The sequence below is a fragment of the Cyprinus carpio genome, chromosome B12, assembly GCF_018340385.1.
Source record: "Cyprinus carpio isolate SPL01 chromosome B12, ASM1834038v1, whole genome shotgun sequence".
Classification (NCBI taxonomy): Eukaryota; Metazoa; Chordata; class Actinopteri; order Cypriniformes; family Cyprinidae; genus Cyprinus; species Cyprinus carpio.
In genome coordinates this window covers 20,750,827-20,767,849 of record NC_056608.1, presented here as the reverse complement: position 1 = coordinate 20,767,849, position 17,023 = coordinate 20,750,827, and the positions used below count along the sequence as shown (strand labels likewise).

Sequence of the window (17,023 nt, the reverse complement as noted above, 5' to 3'; positions counted from 1 at the left end):
CTGAGGACAGATTAGAGCACGAGAGCACACGGGAGCCACACAGACATCTGCTTTCCAGGAATGAACTTTTAATCAATTCAAAGCAGCATAAAAACAGGTCTTTAAGTAAGGTATTTTTTTTTTTTTTTTTTTTTGATTAAATACCAGATTACCAGATAATGTGTTCTTGACAGCTGGAATTTAGTGAGCTAGGTTAATATACAAAATATTTAACTTTTATTTTGATCTTTAAAGCATTGTGTGCATTATGTATTTATTTATTTTTTATGTATGTATGTATGTATGTTTGTATTTTTTGTGAAATTTTGTGCATGTGACTTTGTTGACTGAACCTCTTCTGTAAACTGGAAAAAAGAAGATCAGGTTGACGAGGCTTATCTATATGTCCTAGTAGTAGTGCCCAGTTTGATCAGATCAGATCCATCCATCCATCCATCCATCCATCCATCTGTCAGTCTGTCTATCTGGTGAACTTCCATGAACATATTTGTGTTGAGTACACAAAGATGTTTGAACCAATTATTGGAAAAGAATCTAACCAATTTACAAGTTCTAAGACATATTTGGTCATTTAAGTTTAAATCAAAGGCACTATTAAAAGACTATAATAAAATGATCAAGATTTAACACAATTGCAAAATCATAAATAAAAAAAAAATCAGGGGTTGTATCACAAATCTTAATTCTTGACTTTAGATTTGAACAAGTTTTATTGCTTTAGTGAAATTACCATGGTTAAAAACACACACACACATATATATATGTAAATATAAATATAAATATAAATATATATACTGTACACACACACACACACACACACACACACACACACACACATATATATATAGCCCAGCCCTTGGTATAAAGGATGTGTGTACTGACCTGTGGGTCCGTAAGCAAAAACAGTGGCATTGTACCCAGATATGAGACCTTCAATCAAGCCTTTAGTGGTGGATCTGTACACCTCGTCCTAAGGAAAGCACACACAAACACGTTTAATTGCAGCCTGTGTGTGTATTTTCATCTTTCATTCAACCACATAGTAAACACAAATGCACTTACATGAACACAAATAACTGCATAAATGTGAACTCTTTGAAAAGCATGTTAACTTTTGTATATACATGTGCTTCACAGGCACAAACACAGAATGGGCTTGCCTGCGTGGCTGAATAATCGAAGGCCACATCAAACATATAAGTCTTCTCTCTGGATCGATGAGCTCGAAGAATATCATCTGGATCCTCCATGGGGTCCATCAACACCACCATCTGAAAAAGAAGGAAAGAAAAACAAGAAACAGAGTACACCTGGTTACATCTGGTTATAGTTTTTATATGCACTGCATTCATGCACGGAGTGTCAAAACCATTCTAACCTTTTAGTCGCTACCGGACAAACACTTTACTGGTAATCACAGCTAACTATCAGCTAACATGAACTACAAAGGCCTTTATTTCAGTTACACTGACACAGAGTGTCGTAACAGCACCTCTAAATAGAAATATCATAATGGATCCACATGAAAGATGCAGCTAGTGTGGTTTAAAAGCAAAAGGTGAGTGCATCATGATGGAAGACATTACGCCTAATTAGTTTCTATTTTTACATCTACATTTTGGAAAATGTTCCTGATGGAGGTCATTTAAGAAGCCCATGGGAGACTTTGATGGCTCCAAATGTAACCATGAGGCTGAATCTGGTTGTTTCAAGAGCACCACTCAATCTGAAGGGCCTCAGGATTCAGAGCCAATGTTCGAGTTAGTCAGGGCTCATGAAAACACACCTTAATCGTTTGATGACACGTTCAAACACAAACCCCAGCTTTCTCTTTGAAGCCTCTCAATTGAAATGCAGCAGAGGAGATCTGACTTTTAAAAGAGGCCAATTATAATTGCGCACAATGCAAACATACAGACGTTCTTTGCAAACAGAGGAAGAGGAAAGACTGGGTGAGGAAAAGAATGACAGAAAGATGGAAACGAGGTGAAAAGGACAAAAGACATGCCTCATTGCATTTGTCCAAGGGAATGGACAAAATGTTAATGCACTGTTTTACACTTATATATTATGTTATGCTTATTGCAAAGACAAACACAGGGAGAGAGAGATACACTTCTGTTCAAAAGTTTGTCGTCAGTAAAACCTTTTTGAATGAAATTAATACTTTTATTCAACAAGGATGCATTAAATTGATTAAAAAAGTGATGGTTAAGACACTTATAAATTATAAAAGTTATAAATTCTCTTCTTTTGCACTTTCAATTTATCAAAAGAATGTGAAATAAATGCATCATGGTTTTATCAAGCACTTTTATTAAGAGTAATGGCTGCTGAAAAGTCAGCTTTGCTTTGACAGGAATAAATTACATTTAAAAAATAAAATAAAATAGAAGATATCAAAAAATATCAAATAAATGCACCTTGCTGAGCTTTAGAAGACATCATGAATGTATGGATAGTAGTTGACATCGTCTTTTTAAGCAAGCATCTTCCAAAAAATCAATGCACATGAGCAGCCTTGCACGCGTGAGGGGTTTAGAGATTTCATCCAAAATATGGTGCATGAGTTTAAAATGTACACAGTGGTATAGTAGTTGACACCTGATTTCTTAGTCACTCCACTTACGTGGCACGAGAGAATGACACATTGTAATCAGTACTGGGTCACTGATCAGGTTCCACTCACCTGAAATGGTCCCTGCTCTTGATAAAGCCCAATACTGTACACCTACTGTATGTTCTAGTGTAATGCCACTGTTGGACAGAGGATCTAATAGGGTGGAAAGCCTGAATGGTCTGACCATGTCTGTGCTGCCACCTTTAATAAATGTATATTAACTTATTCTGCATGTAGATCAACTATTTTTATTTGTTTTATACAATAGGTAAATTATTGCTTTGGAGTATGTGCATGTTTGACACATTTCAGGGTTTTTGTGCTGCAATATCCTGTCTTGTCAAACTTCAAATAAAACTAAATAAAACAATCACAAGTTTAATGGAAAAAAAAACTGTTGTCTCATACTAACATACTGTAATGTTTTGAAAAAAAAATAAAAAATAAAAGACAATATATCTTTTTAAAATATTAAGTCATACAAATTTATACAACTAAAAAGCCATACAGTTAATTTATATTTATTTACATTTATATTATTTCAGATATTGAGCCTTTATATGCTTTGCATTATATGGGGTCGGCAAGATTTGTAAATGTTTTTGAAAGAAGTATTACGCTCAAAAACGCTGAATTTTCACCAGCCACTACTACAGTCTTCAGTGTCCCATGATCCTTCAGAAATCATTCTAATATTCTGATTTGATGATGATATACACACACAAAAAAAAAAAAAACAATGACATAACTGGGTTTTTAAACATGTTCTGTGCAATGAAGTACTGTTAAGTGAGTATAGTTTGTGTCGTCCCACACACATGGACTGACCCACACTGAGAGACTGATATTCTATCAGCTGTGCAGTGTGTGTCAGAGCAAGCTGGGTGGCATGACATGACTGACCTCATGGACAGAAGACCCGTGTTCTTCATGGGTAAATAAAAATCCACACTTTACCAGATAGTCAGTCCCTCAGACATGAGAAGCTTTGTGTCATCATGAAATCTAACAGGCGTATCACATGCATTGTACGGTATAACCACATTCATCTTCCACTGGTCCTTTAATTACTTTTCTTGCAAAGGTCCCTGGGTTCTTAGGTTTAATCATACCTGTGCAAAAAAAACCTGGGACAATCAATGTACCATAAGGACCAATGGGAAGACAGTCAGTGTCTATCTATCAGTGTCCAAAAGACGCTTGATTGCTGCTAAGCAACTAGTCCATTAAGAGATAATAGACAAAGTTAACAAACAAATACATGTAATGAGATCACAGGCTAAGGATGTACAATATCTAGCGCAAGAAGTATATGAAATTTCAGGCAGCTGGAATTTACTCAAGTATATGTTTTTCATGCATTTCATGCATCCATATGCCATGGATTGCAATTAGATGAAATGGAGAGCAAGTTAAGAATTTTTACTTTAGTATGATTTTTTTCCCTGACAAAATCAAAACTCAAACTAAAACAGCAAAGAAAAAAAAAAACACAAAGCGAAGTAAAACAAAGCAAAAACCGATCTATAAACCTATTTTTTTTGTTATTTTTTTTTGTTATTAAACACAGCAAATTAATTTTATGTCTAAAACATCTAAAACATAATTAATATTTTGTTATTAAACACAGCAATGCTGGCAAGTGTTGGCAATAACACAAGCCTGTCTGTAACAAACTAAAATCAACAAAAAAACACAGCAATGCTGGCAAGTGTTGGCAATAACACAAGCCTGTCTGTAACCAATGAGAATCACTGGTCAACCATCTGAAACCAGCTGTTTCTGAGGTCTCCCCTCTCAATCTCACTGCCACAAAAGAGAAAGCAAAAGAGGCCCCATTAAAGGCCTGCAGGTTATTCGGGAAAGCCATCTTTGGTTTCCACCTGCATAAAGGACAGAGGGCATTCACCAGGCCAGACGCTAACTGCTCCACTAGTCCACTGACTAATTCATACATTCATAAAGGTGACATGAGAACTCAAAGAGTGCCTAAAGGCTCATTACACTACACAATACTTTATGAAATGGCAATCAAATGATACCCCAATTTGTTTGAGAAGGCAGCGGAGGCCAATGTAACCATGCTAACACAGATGCTATCTGCAACATATGAGTCAGTGCACAAAAACAAAACAAGCCATGCGTGAATAAAGGGTGCTAAAATTAAAAGCGTGGTCGTGAAATATTAAATGGCATCAAAGATCAGCCAGGGTCTGTGCAACAGCCTGCTAATGCACCGACATGAAATCAATTAGCAATATGGTGTTATTTAAATAAGCACAAAGAATGGCACAGTCGTTGGGGCGACAGTCCAAGTCATCCAGTCAGATGGAGTTACCAATTAACCGTGGGGTGAAGATTAGCAGCAAAGGGCATATTAAAACACAGCAGTGGTCATAATGTATCAGAAAGGAGGTGAAGTGGTTGTGTCAGCTCCTGCAGGATGGACTCGCTGAACTATTGTGACTCCATAACCAAAAGACAACCAAACAAAAAAAAAAACATTCTGAGATCAGATTCAGTCAGATTTACTTCATAAAAGTAGAAAAGATTTATGTGTGAGGCTTTTGTAAACTATTTATAAATATCATTAAAAAAAAAATGCTTCCTATTAATAAGTGTTTGACAAAAGACATGATTATAAATATCATTTTAACTCTTTAAAGGTAATAAAAATAGACCAAAGGGGAAAAAAACTGGTTAAAAACAGGGAAACAGGGAAAAACAAAATAAAAACTGTAAATAAAAAAAAATAAAATAAAATAAAATAAAATACTTTCAAGTATAATAAAATTGCATTTTGATGCCATGGTCTGAAAACAATATATGTGGGTAATGCTAGCACCTTTGATTAACTATGTTTAAAATACTACAAAATGCATTGGCTTTCTGTCATTTTAAAGCACAGTGTGTAATTTCTGTGCCATTGTTTCCCAATGACTCCTCTCATCAAAAATTAATTCTTGCCTTGCTCAAAAAAAATAAAAATAAAAAATAAACAAATAAATAAAAAACAACATTTTTGCCTTGCTCAAAAAAAATAAAAATAAAAAATAAATAAATAAATAAATAAGAACAGTGTTTTGGTGCAGATCTGCACATCTGAAACACATGCACAACCACACGCTCGAAATGTTTTTGTGTTTTGACTGAGCAGGAAAAACCCTAGAGAGAAAAGGGTGAGCCTGTTAATGAATAAAACTTTACTCTATCCAACAGATAAACATAGGAAGAGAGAGAAAAACAAGGCAGAGAAAATGAAAGAGAAAGATGAGGTACTGAGCGGTTACATGAAGCCAATGATGAGGACACAAATATGAGGAGGTGTCAGATTGACCAACAATTATGCAACAACTTGACAGAGGCAGACAGAGTGATACGATCTGTTCATATTACTGATCCAGGCATTGTGATGTGTGTAAGCTCAGCCATGCTTTATCATAAGAGAGTCTGGTTCTCCAAGGCATCACCTATGAGTCACTGATAAAGCTGTGATGTAACACGGGCCATACGATTCTACCCTGGGAAATAAAACCCATAGCGGCAAATCCACTGAAGTCAGCCTGACTCGAGCAGCTCAAGGGATATGAAACCGCCAGCCTGGCACTACTGAAACATGCACACGAGAAATTAAAACATTATTCCTATGAATTGTAAACAAAAATAATTAAAATGTTCACAAATAATTATAAAAAATTAAATACAAAACAGATTAAAAAAAAATGAAAACACATATCTAACAAAAAATAATTAATAAATAACAATATATATATATATATATATATATATATAAACATTTATTTTGGTCCTAGGATTTGTTTTTCAATCCTAGACATCTTGACCTATTGACTTTAAATATACTGTATATAAAATTCTAGAAAATGTAGATTATTTTAAGTAAATTATTATAATGTATTTATACATATAAAATAATACAATTTAATATTAAAAATAATGTATTAATATTTAAAGTAAATACAAAAAAAAAAACTAATCTTCTGATTACGTTTGAGTAAAGATAATGTTTAAAATTGCTTAAAGTAAATGTTATATTGTTAAAATAATTAATTTAAAAATAATAATTAATAATTATTATTATTAAAATAATAATTAAAAAAAAATCTTAACAGTCATGCTGACTGCATGCAAGTTTATATTTCTGAATATCTTGTGGGCCACTATATGGGCAAAGAGCAGACAAAAATTGGTGAAAAATGACCTTGAGTCACATATGGCAAGTGAGTCAGGCTTTATGATGAGATGCCAGCCACCTGAGATGCTGAAGATCAGTGGACAGATGTCTTTATGTGTCTCTCCATCATGTGCAGGTTATGTGTGTGCTGATGATAAAGCATGCATGAATGCAGGTGTGTTTATGCTGACATCTGTGTGTGCATCTCTATGTCCCCTCCCTGTATTGTGTGACATGCTAGTTGTCATGACTACAGGAAAGCGGGTGTGGAACGACACAGACACCTGTTGCTATTAGCCTGATGGAAAATGGTGATGAGAGGGGGCAGCTGTAGCTGTAGAGGGGCCTCACTGGGGGAAGATACACACACAGGAAGGGTTCTAACTCCCTGTAACACTGTCACACACACATTACAAGCAATATATCATTGACAGATGGCTATTCTGCTCCAGCAGTTAGGGTTAGAGAAAAAGGTTAATCACAGCAAGAAGAGCAGAAAGGAGGGAAGAGAAGAGCAGAAGAGATGCATTCATTACTAAACATAAAGATGGACAAGGTGCATCTTCTGTCTTCTCCTATTCAATCTCTATTAAAACCTTGAGATGAGTAGATCACACAAACATTTAAATGATCATTATTTGTCACTGACTTCTTGTTGCAAACCTGTATACAATTATTTATGGCTTAATCACAAAAACACAAACTCACATATTAAAATATTTTTACCATTATATAAGTTAAAAACCATTGTACTGCTTAATATTCAGTGGAAAATGTGATGTATTATTTTTCAGATTTCTTTGATGATTAGAAAGCTCAAAAGAACAGGATATATTTGACATAGAAATATTTCACAACATTATAAATGTCTTTTGCTGTCACTTTTGATTAATGTAACGCATTCTTGCTCAATAAAAGTATTAATTCATTTATTTTAGAAAAAAAAAATCTTACTGACCTCAAACTTTTGAATGGTAATGTAAATTTAAATCTGTTCCTTACATAAGCTATCATATGACTTCAGAAGACTCTTGAATATAGCACACAAGTTGGACAATTACAGTACTGATAAACATGACTCTGGCTTGACATTATTACATATTTCTCTGTTTGTGTTCCACAGATTAAAAAGTCATATGTGTTTGAAAAAAAAACATAAAGGACAGAATTCTCACTTTAAGGACTCAAATAAGAATCATTCCTTCAATAAGAAGACCCTGCTAGGATCTTCAGGATCTTCACATGGCATTTAATTAACACGCATACAAACGTGTTAAATTTCCTTCACATCTTTAATGACCCTTAATGAGTTTGGTCACAGCAGCTGCAGGTGTGATGCCACATTATATTAGGCAGATCAGTTTCACACTTCAACATATGGCACACCACTGTCCTCACTAGGGTTGGGTATCAATTCTAATTCTGCTTATCAATTCCGATTCTTTTTGATTCCCAGTTTCGATTAAAATGTGATTTAATAATAATATCAAACATTTATCCTGTCTCTTTTTTGCAAACCATTTATTGGAGCTGAATACCACTGAAGAAAAAACACACAACTAAACAAAATCACATGTAATTTCTGAATTAATGATTAAATGGAAGTTGTGGTTCTCTCATGATTCTGAAGAAAAAACACACAACTAAACAAAATCACATGTAATTTCTGAATTAATGATTAAATAACTCACTCAAGATGTACTTGTTTCATTACAGGATGAATCATCGTTCTTGAACGAATCTCTTTGTACGATTGAAAGACAAATACATTTTAACAGCCCCTTTTCTCCACCTACTGGCATAACAATGTAATTGATAAATCTTAATTTGAAGTGTCAAATTACATTCAAAATTTGATTTACTCTATTTTAATCACTACCATACACATCATACACACAGTTTATATCTGAACTATAAACTTTTATCCCAGTACTCTGTGATTTGAATGTTTGTAACAGAAATAATGATAATGTACAGCTGAAAAGACTGTGAAGCCGTTTCATTCCTGACAGACAGCTGCTCTCTTTAGGTCAAAGACAGCGCAAACACAAATTTAAATGTTCAAATCACACTGGTGTGATAGTACGCTGCACAGACGAACCAAGTGATAACAACAACGATTGATCACGTCAAAGGTTGAGAAATGAAACAGACGAATCATTGTAATTTAGGAATAGAATCACGTTGGTGTTTGAATCGTGTTCGCGATCTTTAACGATCTATTAAATTAAAGTGCTTTGTCATGTTGGTGGTGACGTCTCTCTTGCAACATATTTAGCTATCACAGATATTATACTTAGCTTTTTTGGCTTCTGAAAGCAAACTTAGCCAAACTTTGGATCGCTTAGATTACTGAGCATGATCCTCGCAGATCACTTGGTCCGGTCCTCACAGATGAAGAAAAAAAAAAAAGCGCATAGGAATCAACAGGCAGAATCGAAATTTTAAGTTGACAACAAGTATCTGATTCCTGACCTTAAGTATCCAATTCTGGAATCTGATTTTTGATTCCCAACACTAGTCCTCACCAATAAGTCAAAGGTGGAGGGAACTCTACTTTCTGGAGATATGAGAAACTAGACCACAAGACAAATTCACATCTCTTAAAAAATAACAATCAAATAAAACAAATGATTTAAATAAAATAAATTAAAATACAAAAAAAATTAAAATAAAATATGGTTGGTTGGTATGGTTGACCTTTCCTGAAAAACATGAACCTTTTTGCTTTCCCTCAGAAGCAGAATCAATTGTTATCTCTTTAACCTTCATCAAGAAACTCTGTGTAACAAGGCAGGCATCCATGACACCTGTCTGAACATGAGGTCTTTGCTCCATGCTGTACTCTGGAGATAGGACAAGCGATTCACAGAGCCGTCCACTCTGCATACGTGACGTCTGCAAGCCTGACGTACAAGGCGTTGTCAAACAACAGGTCCAAACACAAACCGTGTAGCTCCAAGTCTTGAAAAGGCTGTGACCTTTGAGTGGCCCTTTCAAAGCCAAGAGCTGTGCTTTGAGAAGGTGAAAGCTATCTGATGGGCCAGCCACCCCCTTCATTCCACTCTTTTATTTCATCATCCCTTCTTTCCTTCTTCGACACGGTACCCCAACAATGGTGTCTCCTCTTACAAGGGCCTTGAGTGCCTCCTCTGTTCTAGTGCTGCCAACCTGATACAAGCTACTTGGCGACGATTGTTCCTTTACTTTTTTAACGTCATCCGTCTGTAGGTCACTCCGTGCTAGGCTATGCAAGGCTAAGCTAGACAGCTGTAAACATACTTGGCTTCCATGCAACAAAGTATGGAAAAAAAAACAATAGGTCAAATAAGTTGAGTGTCCAAATATTTAATTTTCAAAAAAAAAAAAAAAAAAAAAAAGTGGTGAATAATATCTGGATAGTGTACTGCAACTGAAAGGAACTTTTGGATTCAACAAGTTAAATAAAAATGGTAGAAAACTAAGCTGGACAGCTCAAGTGTCATACTGGTACCTTTTTTTATTATTAAATTGTACTTGGTTTAACAACACTCGGGTGAATTCAACATTCATTGGTCATTGGAAAAACAATAAAACTGTGTCTATACACACAATTCACTGTCATTTCTAACTTACATGAACATAAGTGGCAGTAAACCACATCCAACTTTAATTCTTAATGATTATAATTACAAGGGTTAATTATCAACTAATAAGGACTTATTTTCGTATAGTTCTTTGAATAATACTATGTTATGACCTCAAATATAAATTTACCATAGTGCATAATTTGTAAACTAATACATTTTGATGTTTGCATCACATAATCAGCTCCATATGTATTGCTTTTCTGATGTAGCTCAGTAGCTCACCCGGTACAGCAATGCACCTGGATTGTACTTTCACAAATCCCGTAAAACATACGCTACTATAAAAGAACTCAAATACTAGAAGAAAGATACAGTGCTTTTGATAAATCTATAATTTGTCAAACGCGATAGAGCATTAAAGATATTTAATTTCTGATAGGGTTAGTTCACCCAAATATTAAAATTATGTCATTAATGACTCACCCTCATGTCGTTCCAAACCTGTAAGACCTCCGTTCATCTTCGGAACACAGTTTAAGATATTTTAGATTTAGTCCGAGAGCTTTCAGTCCCTCCATTGAGAATGTATGTACGGTATACTGTCCACGTCCAAAAGGGTAATAAATACATCTTCAAAGTAGTCCATGTGACATCAGAGGGTCCGTTAGAATTTTTTGAAGCATCGAAAATACATTCTGGTCCAAAAATATCAAAAAACTACGACTTTATTCAGCATTGACTTCTCTCCCGGGTCTGTTATGAGCGCGTTCACCTCACATCCGGTTCGCGAACGAATCACTCGATGTAACCGGATCTTCTTGAACCAGTTCACCAAATCGAACTGAATCGTTTGAAACGGTTCGCGTCAACAATAAGCATTAATCCACCAATGACTTAAGCTGTTAACTTTTTTAACATGGCACAGTACACTGACTGAAATGATGACCGAGCCAGATAACGAACGAAACATTGACTCGTTCTCGAGTCAAGAACCGGTTGAATCGGTTTTCGGATCACCGGTAGTGATGGGAAGTGCTGCTCTTCTCCGCGAACCGGTTCTTTCGGACAGTTTGATTCAATAAAACAGGTTGCCGAAAACGGTTCACCAGTTCATTTGCGCTCGACGTAATGACTTCATTGGCGATGATTGCCCTTGATTGAAGCCTTCCGTTTACCCGCGCTCAAAACATTAGCACAGAATCGGTTCAGAATCAATCACCAAAAGAACCAGTTCAGTTCAGACGCGCTGTGTGTCAGTCTGAATCACCCATGCGCAGTATCATCAGCTCCTCGGTTCTCGAATCGGACGCGTCCGACAGAAACGGTTCTTGACTCGAGAACGAGTCAATGTTTCGTTCGTTATCTGGCTCGGTTCAGTCAGTGTACTGTTTGAGTAAATGAACTACTCCGGGATATTGGTTTTATTTGAACTCAGAGGGAGTGTCAGCCATGTTAAAAAAGTTAACAGCTTAAGTCATTTGTGGATTAATGCTTATTGTTGACGCGCGAACCGTTTCAAACGATTCAGTTCGATTTGGTGAACTGGTTCAAGAAGATCCGGTTACATCGAGTGATTCGTTCGCGAACCGGATGTGCTGTGAACGGCGCACTCATAACAGACCCGGGAGAGGAAGTCAATGCTGAAATAAAGTAGTAGTTTTTGATATTCTTGGACCAAAATGTATTTTCGATGCTTCAAAAAATTCTAACGGACCCCCTGATGTCACATGGACTACTTTGAAGATGTTTTTATTACCTTTCTGGACGTGGACAGTATACCGTACAACATTCTCAATGGAGGGACAGAAAGCTCTCGGACTAAATCTAAAATATCTTTACTGTGTTCCGAAGATGAACGGAGGTCTTACGGGTTTGGAACGACATGAGGGTGAGTCATTAATGAACAAATATAAATAAACAACAAACAACTTCAGTTGTGGACAATTTAATTTCTGATACACTGAGATATGAACAACAAACAACTTCAGTTGTGGACAAAACTGAACACACTTTTAGTGCCACTCCCTGGACATTGCACTCTGAAAGAGTCATGAAACATGCAAGAAGCTATGTGCAACATGCACATTTTTCAGTAAGCATGGGTTGGTATTTATACTACATATCTAGATTTAATTTTGTATACCTAAAGTATGTACTTCAAAATAAGATTCAGTATATAAAATTACAATAATAATTTGACAGTCAAAATTGTGTCTAAAGCTAGCCAATAGGCAATAACAATGGCTGTTCCAGTAAAACACAAGCCAATTGTGTAATACTGGACTATTTGTCAAAATGCAAAGGAACTGAAATGGAGTCTTGGTTTGGTGTTAGTCTTGGCTTTGGCCATGTGGTTGTGGTTGTATCCTGGCAACTTGGTCAAAAAACTAAAAAGATGGAGTCCATAACACTCTTCTAATCTCAATACCATTGGCACTGATTTAAAAATCAAGATCATGCACTGTTCTCGCTCTACTTGTGTGTTAACATTTAGGATACACACCAATGCATCAGGTCAAGGCGGAAAAACATCACAGAATAAACAGGCCCTGACATGCCTGGGAATGAGCAGGGGAGTCACCGATACAATTTGAGCAGAGATTAAACCGGAGGTAAAACTTCATAAACTTAATGGCCTCTGACAAACAATAAATCCTTGTTGGTACCAGAGGAATAACAGCCCAATATTTTTAGAGTCTCAAGCTGATCTCCATTCTCACTGAAGGGCTTTAAAGTTAATACAATGAAAGGAGGTTAAACACAACCGGACACGCACGTACAAAGTGGCATCTAGTACTACTGTATCTTATTTTCCTGAGATTACCTTGGCATTTATACAGCTTCACAGCTGGGATGATCGGCATCCACCCAGCGTAGAATGAGGTCAGAGGCCACTTTCAGGTCAAGACATGGAGGTCAGCATTGCACAACAAAGTGGGACATGACCGATGGCTGAGACCACATCACAGAGATTTGCACCCTGAGGTCTAGACAGTTTAAGTGTATTGTCAACAAACTTTTGTACAGAGTGCAGTAAAAGACAAAAACAACAGCGCAGGCTGTACTAACACCAAAGGGACAACATTTCCACATAACACTGTACAATTGGCAGTTAAGGAATTCAAACTTTGGAGTCTGTCATACATTAGATAAAACTACAAAATGAATAAAATAATGATAATTACTACAAAACCACACTAACTACTAAGAAATTTGTAAATATGATGCAGAAAGGCATAAGAGTGAGCAGTAGAGGGTTTGATTCCCAGGGAAAGCAGGAACTGATAAACAAAACAAAAAAATGTACCTTGAATGTAATGCAAGTTGCTGTGGTTAAAAGTGTTTGTTATATGCATTCATGTACACATAAGATTAGAAACCAAAGTTGTAAAAATTATTTAAGAAAAAAAAGTTATATTGATATTTAATAAAGAGTATTTTCTTAGATTAAACCGGAGGTTAAAACATCATCAATTGGGTAAATGGCATTGTTTATGTGTGCATAGTTATTTTATACTTATTTTATTTTCGATAAATTCAATTTCAAAATATATTAAACAGTGATATCGTTATCAAAAATAATTACCACCAAATAATCCATTGGCAATCCATTAGCAAACAGAAAACTACTTGCAGATTAAATTTCACATAAAAAATAAACGCACTCCATAGTTGTTTGAACTCAAAACAAGTTCAAAGCTTCAGTGGGGCTTCATGCTGAGCTGAAAGGGTCCAGCTGCAGTTTCTCTGGACTCCGATCACATATAATCTGGAACGTGATGAGTTATTGTACTTGGCTGAGCAGGTACAAAATGGCTCCATCACCAGTGTTTTGTTCTGTCTGCATGGGTCAGTATGACCTTACATGACTGTTCTTGTGAGAAAATTATCCAGAATAATATGAAAATTGACACGACGCTGACAGCAACTCTTCACATGTCTCACTGCTGAGTATTACAGTGGGGGAAATATTTATTTGATCCCCTACTGATTTTGTAAGTTTCCCCACTTACAAAGAAATTAAGGGCCTGTAATTCTTAAGGTAGGTTTATTTTAACAAATAAAGACAGAATATCAACCAAAAATCCAGAAAAAAAAAACGCATTATATAAAGGTTAGAAATTGATTTGCATTTCAGTGAGTGAAAAGTATTTGATCCCCTACCAACCAGCAAGAATTCTGTCTCTCAACCTCTCCCACCACCATGGGCAAGACCAAAGAGCTGTCAAAGGTTGTCAGGCTGGAATGGGCTACAAGACCATCAGCAAGAAGCTTGGTGAGAAGGAGACAACTGTCGGTGCGATTATTCGGAAATGGAAGAAATACAAAACAACCATCAATCGGCCTTGGTCTGGACCTCTGTGCAAGATCTCGCCTCGTGGGGTAAGGATGATCATGAGAAAGGTGAGGGATCATAATTATCTTTAAGGTGCCACAGAATGCAAAAATGGCCACAGTGTATGAAAACAACCAGCCTATAATGGTAGACATCCATCCACTCATTGTTTTATAATCCTAATAAATCATAATCAGTCTCTCCACACTAGCAGTTCCAGATTTTTCACTACTATGACGTCATAGTTGGGGAAAGTCCCGCCCATTTGTGACGCTCTCTGCCCTATTAGCATAAACAGCGGTCCACCATTACTGTTTTGTTACTGTAGCTGCTGGAGGTACAATGTCAGTGCCAAAGACTCATTAAAAGTGTCGTGTGTTGGGATGCACCAACAAACATAGGAGTATCCAAAGACCGCTGAGGACACAGTGGTTAAATTTAATTTTTGAAGGAAATGTCCCGGAAAAAAAATGGAAAAGTCTTATACATTTGTGCTAACATTTTATGCCGGACTGCCTCACAAACGAGGGTCAGTTCAGCGCTGGAGTTTTGCAAAGATTGCTTCTGAAAGAGGGGTCGATACAAAAGCTTTGAGCGCAAACGTCCAGACTCCAGACAAAGTAAGCATCACTCCTCATATTTTGTTTTCCAAAAGAGCTTCTTGGCTCTCTGTAAGGCTAATGTTGCTAAAGCTACCATTGTCTGTTTTCACTAATGCTGCCTTCACATCCTACCAGATGATCGTGAATAGGAATGTGGTAGTTAAAAATTGCATTTGGAAGCAATGTGAGGATCAGTAACACGGTCACTACCAGTTAAACCGTAACCCTGGTATGCCCGCGAGCATGAGCCCTTGAAGCTCCGCATTCGTCTGCAAGGGGAGGCAGGAGCACCAGCACATTTTCATTTAAAGGGAACAAAAACAAAAAACATGTGGTGTAAAATCTTGGACTAGAACCTCCTTCCCTCAGCCAGAACACTGAAGATGGGTCATAGATAAGTCTTCAAGGATTCCATTGGCCAAAACATACCAACAAGGCGAAAAAGGAGTGGCTCAAGAAGAAGCACATCAAGGTCATCGAGTGGCCCAGCCAGTCCCCAGACCTCAATCCTATAGAAAATCTGTGCAGGGAGCTGAAACTTTGAGTTATCAAACAATAGCCAAGAACCCTTAAGGATTTAGAGAGGATCAAAATCCCTCCTGAGATGTGTCCAAACCTGTGCTTGCCAACAAGGGTTATTGCACAAAATGTTTTGCTTGGGGATCATATACTTATTTCACTCACTGAAATGCAAATCAATTTCTAACCTTTATATAATGTGTTTTTCTGGATTTTTTGGGTTTGTATTCTGTCTCTATACGTTAAAATTAACCTACCATAAAAATTACGGACCCTTCATTTCTTTGTAAGTGGGCAAACTTACAAAATCAGCAGGGGGTCAAATAAATATTTCCCTCACTGTATCTTTCACATGCAAAAGGACAACAAAATATAACCTCCTCCCCAAACCAGGATATCCGACCTTGACTATCACTCACATGCACTGAGCCCAGCCTCACGCACGCACCTACCTTTCATCAGCAGGAGAAATAACATGCTTCTTCCCTATGGGACGCAAATGATGAGAAAAAACAAGCAATCTGCCTCACGCTCATTTTGGCTAACAAGTGCAAAAGCGCGAGACAAACATGAGCCTCATTATGAATGAGCAAGCAGGACAGCAGGAAGGTGCAGCGGGACTGAGTCCAGCGTAACAGTCCATAATAAGCCCTTTAAGACCACAGAGAGCTTCAAAACAGCTTTATTACCTCATATAGCAGTGACTAACACCACTGAGTGCTCTTAAACTGAGTTCCTTTATCTATCTATCTATCTATCTATCTATCTATCTATCTATCTGTCTATCTATCTATCTATCTATCTGTCTGTCTGTCTGTCTGTCTATAACAGTATATAATACAAATGCGATACTCTGCAACTTACAGCCCTCTTAAGACCAACTACATGATACACATGGGTCTCTGATTAAAAATAGTTAATAATAAAGTTGTGTAAGACTCATTGGGGAGGCCATGTTTATGTGGTGCTGCTGTCTTGGGCCTGAGGTTTTAGGATCTCTAGTGTATTACAAAACCAACAACTCCCCTACCTAATTTTTTTATTAATTGATTTCCCAGTTGTTCTGATTGTTATCCTTCTAACAAAACTAACTTCATGTATCTGGTCTGCTCACATTCTCTATGTCTGGTATTGCTCATGCAGAGAACAAGAGCTCAAGTAGGGTAGAAGTTGAAGCTTTGCCAG

General features: G+C 36.7%; 1 protein-coding gene across 1 annotated transcript in view; it reads right to left on the bottom strand.

Annotated features, from left to right (window-relative positions):
* The window catches only part of LOC109107481 (kinesin-like protein KIF19), a 43,342-nt gene that overhangs the window by 14,015 nt on the left and 12,304 nt on the right, over window positions 1-17,023 (bottom strand). The window contains exons 3-4 of the mRNA XM_042735939.1: window positions 1,161-1,271; window positions 883-970 (exon numbers count right to left, since the gene is read on the bottom strand). Coding sequence (XP_042591873.1) covers window positions 883-970; window positions 1,161-1,271 — 199 coding nt within the window. The remainder of the gene's footprint in view (window positions 1-882; window positions 971-1,160; window positions 1,272-17,023) is intronic.